Here is a 13,538-nt window from a genome sequence, read left to right as displayed (position 1 = left end):
TGAAATGATGACCTGCTTCTTTCATACGAGAGCTCATAGCTGAAAATTTGTTGCGTTTGGAGCCATTTAACGCCCCCACGGACCAACCACATCCAATGGCACTTAAACTTGACACTCCGCCCAACCCACCCCCACCTCCGTGCACTCCTCGCCAATCTCACATCGGTATAACACTAGAAGCGCAAATATCAGTCATTCAAACACTACCATGGCAACTAATTAACAGCTGAAAAGATAAATGAAATTCACACACAACATATTTTCTTCAACTCACTCATATTTAACCAAATTAACATCACAACTGTCAAAGGGGTAAGTAATCTTCACACACATCGTTTTTTCTTCGTTTCTCTCCTTGTTTAATTTTATTTCTTGACATTTCACTTTCCTCTTATTTCAGACATAACACCACAAGCTCTACACAACCTCGAATATTTTCCTTTCAACTTTTAATACAAGAAGCTTCAACCACGTCTACCAGCTACATAGGTGGTTTGAAAAGTTCTCGAAATGTACTAGAATTAAGTATCTTACCTCGGTGGAACTGCTTTTATTTTTCAACATAGTCTCCCTGTAGACTAATGCATTTGGTCCAGCGATGTTCCAATGTGTTGATCCCATCTCGAAAATGAGATTCCTCCAGGCTTGCAAAATACCTCTCCAATTCGGCTGTCAGTTCTTCCCTTGTAGAAAATCTCCGTCCACTGAGGAAAATTTTCAGCTTGGGGAATAGATGAAAGTCTGATGGTGCCAAATCAGGTGAATAAGGTGGATGTGGCAACAGTTCGTACCCCAGTTCATGAAGTTTTGCCATGGCAATAACACTTGTGTGCTGCGGAGCGTTGTCCTGATGAAAGATGACATTTTTCCTTGCCAAACCAGGCCTTGTTTCGCGTATCTTTTCCTGCAGTTGGTCTAGGAGGTTTGCATAGTATTGCCCCGTAATTGTTTGGCCAGCAGGAAGATAATCTATCAGCAGAATGCCTTTTGCATCCCAGAAAACTGAGGCCATGACCTTTCCGGCCGAACACACTGCCTTTGCTTTCTTTGGTGGTGGTGAATCAGCATGTTTCCACTGCTTTGACTGCTGTTTTGTCTCTGGGGTATAGTAGTGGACCCAAGTTTCATCTGTAGTCACAAACCGGCGCAAAAAATCTTGTTGGTTGCACTGAAAACGGGCCAGACTTTGTTCGGACATTTCCAATCTGGTGCATTTATTGTCCAATGTCAAGAGGCGCGGCACCCATCTTGCGGATAATTTTTTCATACCCAATTCTTCGGTTAAAATATAATATACCCGTTCAGAAGACATCCTACAGCTTCACCAATCTCCCGCACTTTCAGTCGACGATCCTCCATGACCATTTTATGCACTTTTGGCTGTCCACTACGCGGATCATCATCCAAGCTCCCCCGACCAAATTTAAACTCGCTGGTCCACTTGACAACAGTTGAAAATGAAGGAGCAGAGTCCCCCAGTGTATTCTGAAAGTTGGAATGAATTTCCTTTGCTTTCATACCTTTCTTTACAAAGTGTTTAATCACTGCTCGAATCTCAGTTTTTTCCATTGTCACAAATCACTACGCGGGAGCAACAACAAAGAGTCGTCACTACCACACTCCTGCAGCTAGAGCACTGATGCGCCACGTGTTCACTCACAAAGGATGTGTGATATTTGCGCGGGAACCTCGTTGATCTAGCACTGACATCTAGCAGTGATTCCGAGAACTTTTCAAACCGTCCTCGTAATTATAAATATAACTACGTTTTCCGACGAACACCTGTCCTCGCCCCTAAATGCTTCAAGAAATTTGTCAACTTATCTTTTCAAATAAGATGACAACTTCAACAGACAAACAACTTTGGATTTTACCTCATCTTTAACCAGATTAACGTAACAGTCCACGAGACATAACACCACAAGTTCTATTCAACCTCGCACATTTTCCTTTCGACTTTTAATACAAGAAGCTAAAACCACGCCTACCAGCTAATTATAAAAAAAGCTACATTTCTGACGAGTACTTGTCCTCGCTCCTAAGTGTTTCAAGAAGTTTGTCATATTATCTTTTCATATAAAATTAACAACCTACTACCACTAAGAGTGACTTTTATCCTAAATATTAAGCTAAGCTCCTTATGCCATCTCCAGAATAAGGCACCATATTTACCCAATTTTATTTCAGCGCAGCAATTTACGCATTGTTTTTGAACTTTCAACTAACCACTTGTTACCATATTTTTAAAAAACGAGACATTCGTAAAGATATTCAATAAGGATTGATTATAAGACTTTGTCATAAGAGTACTTATAACTACTATATTCTACTTGCTAGTCATTTTACACACATTTGTACCTAAAACAGTATCCTCTTATTTAGGTATAAGAACAATCAGGATCCTGATCTATATTTCTTTCAGGTATGAGAATTTTAGGCTGATGATGCCCTCATTATGGGTGAAACATGTCCCAATATCTAATATGTTAAGAACTATTTCTTAAATTTAAATAAAAAACTCTTATGTATTGAATAGGTGGAATTTAAAATCTAGTATTATTATTTGACTTTAACATCAAATTTTGTGCAGTGAACACTACTTCTAGGCTATAAAGAGCTATTAATTGTACATGTTAACATTCAACACTATTCTTTTGTGCGGTTAGAGGCGCACCTCGTAATCTGCAGGCCTTCGGGCTGAGCAGCGGTCGCTTGGCAGGCCAACGCCCTTCAAGGGCTGTAGTGCCATGGGGTTTGGTTTGGTTTGTTGTACTCGGTACGCAGCAGTAATCCCATCTATCATAGTTGAGCGGCAGCAAAAAGACAAAGAACATCACCACAAACAATGGTCAATGTAATGTTATTGTTGATCAATGTTATGTGCTTTCAAAATTGTAGGACTCTTATCATAGTCGGTACGGTAAAATTGAATAAAACATAAATGGTCGGATATCGTATTCTCTATAACTTTTGCTAAGTAGCACGTTTCGATAGGACCAATACCATAGGTACTTAAAAATTAAATTTTAGGCGCCTTCCCCTAAACTACAATTTCATACAGGGCGAATAAAATTGTTTATAACTTAAACAGTAGTTTCTTATTCCCCGACTCTATATACCGACTTTCATTAAATTCCGTTCACCCATTTTCTCGTGGTTCGGCGTTGATATGGACTTGGCAACAAAAATACAAATTCCTGAATATCTGTATTATCAAAGCTGCGTATGACATAAATGATCGGAAATTTAATTCTATATAACTTTAGTCATGTAGTATTTATCGATAGGACCACTAACAATATAAATATTTGAGAAATCAATTTTAGGCCTTCCCCATAACTACCATTTCACTCAGCGTCAGTAAAATGATTTATAGCCTAGATTGTAGCGGCTAATTCCCGGACTTCACATACCAATTTTCATTAAATTCTCTTCAGCCGTTTTCTCGTGATGCGTGTACATACATACATACATACATACATACATACATACAGACAGACAGACAGACAGACAGAAATTACGGAAAAGTAAAAAGTGCGTTCCCTTGTTACTGTGGACATGACCGACACAGAAATACCATTCTTTTCAAATTCTGAACAATGTACAGACAAAACTCTTATTATATATGTATAGATTATTATTATTATTATTATTATTATTATTATTTACGTAAGCTGGCGAGTAAAACAATTGTTTTGATTGGATTGTTTTTATCATGTTTTAAACCTACTTCTCTCCAAAGATTACATAGATTACATAGCCTACACTGACCCGAGTTACAAGATATTAAACGATCACTTTGTTAATGATCTCGCCTGCTATATTAATAGCAACAGGCGTGAATATTTCTTAACTAAAGTAAACTTGTTTCGCGGGGTACCATTTTTACCGCGCATCAACCTTCCTCCCATTCTTAAATCTCTGGCAGTACGGTACCGGGAATGGCAGGTAATTGTGCTAACCATTATGCTGGTGGACATTATTAACTACCAAAAAACAGACATACAGCATGACTGATGCATGCTTGAATTGTGCAGGCTGGACAGGAAACTATTCACCTATTTGTACAACATCGTCAGAGCTGCAGTAGGCCTACGCTACGGAGGAGACATTTCTTAACTACGAAACACAGATATACCGCATGACTTTGACGTGCGTTTCACTGTGCGGGTTGTACGGATGAAACTATTCACAAATTTGTGTGATGTCATTGGAGCTGCAGTAAGGCTTGTACCCGCTTCAAAGCGGGATCGTTGTTCTTCTCTGACGAATTATGTTGGGGGGGGGGTCTTCTAAGCGAGATTTATTTTTTCATTTTCTTTGTCCCAAAAAGCCAGGGGGAATCTAATACGCGAGGGGGTCTAATACACAAGTAAATACGGTATTTGTCGTGTAATAGCCTACATCTGGATGAGGAACATAATCGCGTGAAGTCAACTATGTGGTGCATATTTCTCTTGTGATAGCCTAGTTTTGGATACGGAAAACGTTGTGAAATTCCTTACTAATGAACATAAAATTAAAATCTGTCAGAAAGTGGACTGGCAGCCGCATCTTTAAGGGCGCAGAGGTGTCACAAATGTTGAAACTCGCACCTTCAAGTTTTGACTCGATCACTTGAGTTGGTTGAAGTTTTGTCGGATTCAAAATACCAGTCTGGAGTCGCACATAGTCACTGTTTAAGAGTGTGACCAGAAAATAATGCTTAATAACCCACTGGTCTGAAATAAAAGGCTTCTACTAACATTTGTTTTAGAAAGTATGTGATCTGCAATAATACTTTGATGATATTTTTATTGGCACCCGTGTAAATGTTTTCATATTTGTAGTTTGGCGTTTTTCATATTTGTTCTCTCATGTTTTTCACACCTTTTAATACATTCCTCTCATCTTTAGAAATGTTAGATATAGTTTTCACTGTAAACGCGGATACATGACTTAAAATGTCTTCATGTTGGAAAAAATCATATCTAGTGTTTCCATATCCCTGTTGGGTAGTTTTTATTCGTAGATTCAGTAGTACGTTTTCTCACTAAACATGTTCATTTTTTCCTCATCCCCTGCAGACACCTTAACAAGGTTTTACTGTCTATCATAAATATATCCTAATTTCAGTGATCAGTTGTTTGGTTAAGCCTGTGAACGTTTTGGCACCAGAGAGTGGTACAAGACGGCAATCCCAAGAATTTTGGTCTGGCACTCAACTTCTGGGAAGAAATCAGCACTGTTGAGGAGATTTGGCAGGACCTCTGCACAACACCGCCACTAAGAAGAGTAATAGAGCAATCTAATGGAATGAAGAATGGAAGCAAGCCCTCGAGATGAGATTGCAGAAATGGAGAAGATGGAAATATTCTGGAAAGACGGAACACTTAAAATAATTAAGGCAATGAAGGAGGGAAACCTCTGGGATCTTCTGAAGGACCAATCGATCATTCAAAAATGCACAGCTGGAAAACCTCCAGAATGATTTTACCAAGAACAACTCAAGAGATTTCTACCGAACCTTTAAGAACAAACTCAGAGTGTACCATGCCCCACGTAAGAGCTTCAGAAAAAACCAGGGCAAAAATCAGACTGAATAACCAGAAAACTGTGAGATATAGACCAACTATTTTGACAAACTTCTGAACTGCCCACCCCCCGTCCTCCAAACTGGAACTTCTGGCACCATCAGAGAATCCAGGAGATGACATAATAAGCCTTAAAAAAATAACAAGGACATGGGAGAAAACTCAATAACAGTGGAAATGTTGAAATGGGCAGAACCAGGAATCGTAGATGAAAATGAAAATCCACAGTCTGTTTCCAGTCATTTGACCGGGTCAGGAATGGAATGAATGAAGCCCCCATCTAGCAGTGAGTATAGGAAATGTGCCAGTTGCTGAGGCCTGTCGCACTCCTCTAGGGGCAATGATAAAGGACTGACAGATTAAATGAAATGTTAATGGAGAGTGTCACTGGAATGAAAGATGACAGGAAAAACCGGAGTACCCGGAGAAAAAGCTGCACCGCCTCCGCTTTGTCCAGCACAAATCTGACATGGAGTGACCGGGATTTGAACCACTGCATCCAGCGGTGAGAGGCTGGTGCGCTGCCGCCTGAACCATGGAGGCTCTCAACCAAGAATCCTAGATGACCTGCAGAAAATCTTTCAGAAAATCCCAGAGGTAGAGAAACTACCAGAATAAAGGAAAACAGCACTGATCCACCCACTCCATAAGATAGGAGGCAAACAGGATGTTAAAAACTATGTAGATATGTCCTTCCTCCCTCCCATTGCTTAAAAAATCCTCTTAAAGATTCTTCTAAATAGAGCAAAGAAGACAGATGAATAACTTGACGAATACCATCGGGGGTTCGGGAAAGGTTGTTCCTGCGATGAGCAACTTTTTCAATTTGTTTTACATCGCACTGACACAGTTAATTCTTATGACAACAATGGGATAGAAAAGGGCTAGGAGTGTGTAGGAAGCCCTCATGGCCTTCATTAACTCCCCTAGCATGTGCGGCGCAACGATGCACCCAATGGTCTGCTACGGTCACAGCGTGTACGGCACAATGGAGCGCCATGACATTTCAAACACCCACTATATGGACTTGGTAATATTTATTTGCTTTATTGTAAGATGCCAGAAAAAGGCAACTTTTGACTATACTTTGAGCTATCTATTATTGCCAAGAGTTGTCACATACATTTGCAGTCATTTACTTTTAAAAAATTTGCACACATGTTTCAAGTTTGTTTGTAAATATGGTAGGTCCTGGTGTTGGTGGTGACACAGAAATAGCTAATTTACACATTATTAATGGCAGGGAAAGTAAATCAGAGTGCAAGAGTAATACAGAAGATGAGTTTGCTATGCAACTCCAGTGAAGATAGTGATGCTATAACATAATTCATGATAATAAGCTGAGAAATGCAAACGTATGGGGTGACTACTACATAAAGTCACATTACTGACATGTAGATGTCCAGGCATAAACAGGTTAGCATATGTTTATAATTTGTGTAATATGTTATTGTTATTGTGTGTTTCTGATAAAAAAATTTACCTGCTCGGTAGGAAATTATAGCGAAATTCATATGATACCACACTCAGCATTGGGAGTAGACTAGAAATAAAGCACGCTGTGAGTGCAGTCTGGAGTTTAACAATGCCACGCTTGAGGGGTTAAGGTACAGCCCCAGCATTTGCCTGGTGTGAAAATGGGAAACTATGGAAAATCACCTTCCGGGCTGCCGAGAGTGGGGTTAATATAATGCAAGCTCACAGCTGCATGACCCTAACTGCATGGCTAACTCACTCAGTGAGCAAATCTTCAACTCGAAGTTGATAAACTGCCACAGAATGCCGAGCGCCAAGAAAATCAGGGTGTCTTTCATAGACTTTAAAAGATGCCTTTGACGTGGTGGACTGAAAGACCATGGATAGGATTATCATGGAATTAGGGGTCAAAGTTGATGAACGTTATCAAAGACACCCTATCTGGCACAATTTCCAAGGTGAAGTTCATGGGAGAACTGTCTCGACCATTTGAAATTAAGACAGGCGTGAGACAGGGTGATGGACTTTCATCACTCTTATTCAGCTGAGTTCTAGAGAAAAACGTTATGCGAATTTGGTACTTCAAAATAGACACCCAATCTGCTTACAGAAAAAAATTGGGAGGGCCATGATGGACAACGCTGCAACACTCTCAGAAAGCCTAAAGGAAGTAGTCATTCCGATCAACCTCCTAGAAAAAATCATCAGCAGGCTGGGGAACAGGATCTCGACAGATAAGACCAAATTTATGATAAATTACAAAAAATGGACCAAAATTCCTTCAAACAAAGGACAGATTGAGAGGATAAAGAAGTAACATTTGTCAATATTACTTGAAAATCTGGTTAACAGTTACCCTGTGGTCTGAAACTGCTCTGGCTTTTATCCAATTTACTCTGTACCACTGACTGCACCCTCTTTTCTAAAAATGCCTGTGAACATCTTGCCTGATCAATAAAAAAATTTGTAGATCAAATTTATTGATCAGTGTTATAGAATGAATAAGCATAGTGATGTAATTACAAAAATGAGAGTGCCAGATAATTTACACTAATGATACAGAAATACAGTATTTCTGGGAACAATGAATCAAAGTTCTTATATTAACAATGTGATGCCGAAAATGACAGCTATGAGATACAAATGGCTAATTCTGTATGACCTTATTACTACTACCTATCATTCAGTCACTTAACTGCAACAGAATCGTATCAAATTTTACTGTAAAAAATTTCAAACTAATGTTGAAAATGAAGTACCTTCGTTGAGCAGGCACTCTTGACTCTTCTTTCTGCTCACTCTGAGCCATTCCCGAACCTGCCGTCATCCGAGCTGCACGTTCTGCCCTGAAAAGAAAAAAGATATAGGGCAGAGTATAATGCTGATTTAAATGCAGGCGAAGTCAACAAAAATTTGAAGCTTAATACTTACCTGTCTTGATTGATTTGATCCAAGACTCGTTGCCTTGCAGCCTGTTCTTCCAATTTCTCTTTGCGTCTATGTTCTCTTAACTCCTTCACTTCCTGCTCTTGTTGCCATCTCTGCAATTTCTGTACCTCTTGACCCACACGGCGACGCTCTAATTCACGATTGCGTTCCAACTGCAAGCAAACTCTCAATTCCAAATAGCAGCATTTATTTCAAATTAAGAATTATTAACAAAAAGAACAGGACACAAAAAAATGGAAATAACTGAATACTGTATACAAACAAAAACCAAACCCATGGTGTCAGATGGTCTGAAACTATTGCAGTGCCACGTGGTCAGTGTGTGATGACATCCTCAGCCATATTACTTGGCTTTCTTGTCTGGATCTGCTGATTCTCATATCAGACAGCTCCTCAATTGGTCTCACGAGGCTGAGTACCTACCGCGTTCCAACCCTCAGTTCAGAATTATAATCCCAGGACTGGCTGGGAATTTCATTCAGGACTTTTGGGTATACCATGGAGCTGGTTAAACTAAATATACACTACCGGCTGATGTACCCATGCTTCGCTACAAAATTCTACACTGTACACAGAATTCTCGTAAGTAGTGAACACGTTGTAAGATTGCATTAAATTGCATAGCTCTTAACGTTACCCCCGAAACGCAACGGGGAGTCACCATACATCTTTTCTCATGTGAAGACTATTGCCTAATATCAATCACAATCAAGTTAGGTAATTTTCATTATGATGATAGGCCCACTTGTCTACTGTCAGTCAGAATCGAGTTGAGCATTTTTCATTATAATGGCAGATGCTCACTCTCCACCTGCCTTTTTACATCCTCAGAAAGGCTGTCTTTGTGGTTTTCCCAACTGAAGTCAACAAAGGTCAGTAGGAAGGTCATGATTTAAAGCAATGCTACCATATAAATACTTAATCAAATGAAAAACCGCACATTTTTGCAAGTTTAACAAACAGTGGTACACTGCCGATCTAACAGTCCAAAGTTCCAGAGCTTGAATTACCAGGTCGCAGACAGCCGTGAACACTCCTCTCCCCTTATTTTGTTAAGTGTGCACACGGCTCATTACAATCAGTGCCTCATTAAATGAATTGCTACGATATGATACAATGTTAATTTTTTGCCTGTATTCAATGTACTAGTTGTTTTAAGATCTTCGCTAATTGGCTGATGATAACACTTGAAATGTGTTGAAACCGGTCCCAATAAACAGGTTGTAACTACTTTTTAGTTCAACTTACTACGGAGTATTGAAAGGTGGATCCTTCCCTATAATATTGTACATCTTCTTATTTCTCTATTCAATACGAAACAATCATTAAGTTTTTAACTTTAAATCAGTGCCTCAGTGTCGGGATCGAATAGCTGGAATACTACGATGAAACAGTGTGATATGTACCATTAGTCATCAGCAAATTTATGAACCAGAGGAATGGCATACTAAAGATGAGAGTTATCTAACTTACCAGTGACATGCCGCCGCAGGAGGTTATACTTGGTACACAGCAGTTCCCCATCTATAGATGAGAGGCAGCAGAAGACACAAAGCATATCACAAAAAACAATGGTCAATTTAACGTTATTGTTGACCAATTGTATGAGCTTTCGATATTGTAGGCCTTCACATTTGGTTTTCTTCTGACTGTGATATTAGGGCATCAAATATAAAGTGAGTCGTCCTTTCATTCAAAGTGGCAGACCCATTCCATTTTTCCTCTCCAATTAGTGTTATGTAGAGGATGGTTGCCTAGTTGTAATTTTTCATAAAACAATAATCACCACCACGAGTTTTATCATAGTCGGTACAGTAAAACAGAATACGACATAAATGATCGGAAATTGTATTCTCGATGACTTATGTAGTACTTTTCGACAGGACCAATAACATAGGTAATTAAAAATTAAAATTTTAGGCGCCTCCCCCTAAACTACCATTTCAACCAAGGTGGATTACATTATTTACAGCATAGACTGTAGTTTATTTTCCAACTTTACATATCGATTTTCATTAAATTCTGTTTACCCATTTTTTCATGGCTCAATGCTGATATGGGCTTAGCAACAAAAATCCAAATTCATGAATATCTCTGTTATCATAGCCGGTATGTTAAAATGTATAACACATAAATGATCAAAAATTTAATTATATATAACTTTAGTTATGTAGTATTTATCAATAGGGCCACTAATAACATAAATATTTGAGAACTAGCAATATACTCGTGCTTCACTACGGTTTTAAATTGAACATTATTACTCAAAGTTTTACATTTTGGAGAGTCCACTGTCAGCTAAGCCTGTAAAATATGCCCTCAATTCATAAGTCAAATGGTTTTGGGGGAATGATTATTTATTTTCTGATCTAACACTCATTTGGACCCCATATGGAAGATTCTGAATGTTTTAAACCCTATCTTATTTAAAATCTGGGATGTAAAAGCGACCAACTTGTGAAATTTTGATTTTGTACATCGAAAAGTAATGGATGTAAAGTAATACTTTTTAAGGAATGAATGTTTTTAAATGTATATTAACTTCTAGGATATAGAAGACCAACCTTCATTAAAAAAAATAAAAAATAAAAAAGTTCACGCCTGAAACGGTTTCGAAAGAATGGATATTGTGCTTTGAGAGTCAACCACAATCTAAACCCCATAGGGGAGAAATATTTTGAGTATATGATATTTTACACCTAGGGCAAAAAAAGAACACCCTTATCGTAAAATTAAAACTTTGTACATCAAACGGTTTTGGAGGGATGAATAATTTCGCTTACGGAGCTAACGTCATTCAACAATTTAGGGTTGGAATGTTGAAAAAGATGTCCTATTTTACACCTAGGAGTTGGAATTGGAATTTTGTCTTTGTATGTTAAACTGTTTCGGAGGAAGGATGAATATATTTGTTTTCGGATTTTAACCCCTATTTAACTCTCTGAACAGTTAAATTTGTTTCAAACAATCTGTTATTTAACACCTAGGATATCATTTGAAATTTTAATTTCATAATTCAAACGATTTCATATAAATGCATATTTTTGTCATCATTCCTCATCCCCCCAGTCAAAACCCCCTTAGGGGTCTATTGTTTTAACTCCACTTCTTATATGTATCCTCATAAAAAAATTCAATTCCTTTTACACCCCCTTAAGTTGATCCTCCCTCCCCCGCCACAAAATACGTGTATATTTTTAAATGAGATTCCAAATACCAATTTTCTCGTCCGTAACATCCTTCAACTCATTTCTCAATTCATTTATCCCCTCTCCCCCTAATTGGTTTTTCTGGAAACTAAAGAATACATGTTTCTTTATTTTTAAAGGAGATTCCAAACACAAATTTTCATGTCTGTATCATCTTCAGTTTTTAAGATATAAGTATCCTCATAAAAATAAAACCACCCCTTTTCAAATCCTTTTTACAACCCCCACCCCTTAAGTGTTTTTCCAGAAACAAAAAACACTTGTTACTTTATTTTTAAGAGAGATTAAAAATACCAATTTTCATGTTTGTAGTATGTGATATGTTTCTTAGATATATTGTAGATATGCTCATTCTAAAAATTCACCCCCTTTAACACTTCCCCTTAAGAGGATTTTCAGAAAACAAATTATGCAAGTTCCTTTACTTTTACAGGAGATTCCAAATACCAATTTTCACGTCTGTAACATCTTCAGTATTTGATATATAAGTATCCTCATAAAAAGAATTCTATAAGTATCCTCATAAAAAGAATTCAACACTTTCTTCAGTTCTATTCACCCACCCCACCCCCTTAAGTGGATTTTCCAAAAACAAAAGAACACGTGTTTCTTTATTTTTAAGGAAGATTCCAAATACAATTTTTCATGTCTGTAACATCTTCAGTTTTTAAAGTATCCTCATAAAAATAATTCAACCCATTTTTCAGTCCTTTTTAGAATCCCCTTAAATGAATTTTCCAAAAACAAAATTACATGTTTATTTTTAAAAAAAGATTCCAAATACCCAGTTTCACGTCTGTAATATATTCAGTTTTGGAGATACCAGTATCCTAATAAAAGTAATTCAACCCTTTTTGCAGTCATTTTTACTCCTCTGTTCCTTAAGTGTTTTTTTCCAAAAACATAAAACATGTGTTTCTTTATTTTTAAAGGAGATTCCAAAAACCAATTTTCACGTCTGTAATATCTTCAGTTTTGGAAATACCAGCATCCTAATGAAAAAATTCAACCCTTTTTCAGTCATTTTACCCCCCCCCCAGGTGTTTTTTCCAAAAACAAAAAAATATGTATTATTTTTTTAAACAAGATTAATAATACCAAATTTCACATCTGTAATATGTTAATTTTTTGAGATATACTATAGATGTGCTCATTTTAAAAATTCACCCCTTTGTCACTTCTGTTTACCTCCTCTTAAGAAGACTTTCCAAAAAAAAAGTGTTTCTTTATTTTTAAAGAAGACTTCAAATACCAATTTTCAAGACTGTAACATCTTCAGTTTTTGAGATATAAGTATCCTCATAAAATTTTCAAAACTGTAACATCTTCAGTTTTTAAGATATAAGTATCCTTATAAAAGGTATTCAACCCCTTTTTCACCCCACTTAAAGAGAATTTTCTGAAAACAAAAAAATATGTATTTCCTTATTTTAAAAAAATATTCCAAATACCAATTTTCACAACTTTAAACAGTTAAGTTTTTGAGATATAGATACACTCGTTTTAAAAATCTGCCATCCACTTCACCCCCTTAGCGACGGAATATCCAAAAATCCTCCCTTCGTGAGCACCTACATTGTAATATAAATGTATCCAAGAATTTCATTTCTTTATGTCCAGTAGTTTTGGCTCTGCGATGATGAATCAGTCAGGACATGTTATTTTATATATATATATATATATATAGAGAGAGAGAGAGAGAGAGATTATGAAAAATATTTACCCTTTCTTCCTCTTCTTGTTTCTGCTGCCTCTTTTTCTCTATAAGCTCCTTGGCACGTTCAACTTTCTCTGCAATACCTAAGACAATTAAAATTGATATATGTACAAA

At 37.3% G+C, this 13,538-nt stretch overlaps 1 protein-coding gene across 1 annotated transcript in view; it reads right to left on the bottom strand.

The window, feature by feature from the left end:
* LOC136874064 (UBX domain-containing protein 4) overlaps positions 1 to 13,538 on the bottom strand; it is a 104,353-nt gene that overhangs the window by 37,454 nt on the left and 53,361 nt on the right. Inside the window, exons 5-7 of the mRNA XM_067147582.2 lie at positions 13,431 to 13,507; positions 8,481 to 8,650; positions 8,309 to 8,395 (exon numbers count right to left, since the gene is read on the bottom strand). Of these exons, the coding sequence (XP_067003683.2) occupies positions 8,309 to 8,395; positions 8,481 to 8,650; positions 13,431 to 13,507 (334 nt within the window). The remainder of the gene's footprint in view (positions 1 to 8,308; positions 8,396 to 8,480; positions 8,651 to 13,430; positions 13,508 to 13,538) is intronic.

The sequence above is a fragment of the Anabrus simplex genome, chromosome 5, assembly GCF_040414725.1.
Source record: "Anabrus simplex isolate iqAnaSimp1 chromosome 5, ASM4041472v1, whole genome shotgun sequence".
Lineage (NCBI taxonomy): Eukaryota > Metazoa > Arthropoda > Insecta > Orthoptera > Tettigoniidae > Anabrus > Anabrus simplex.
Note: the sequence above shows the minus strand (reverse complement) of the source record. Positions and strands in the feature narration are given on the sequence as shown.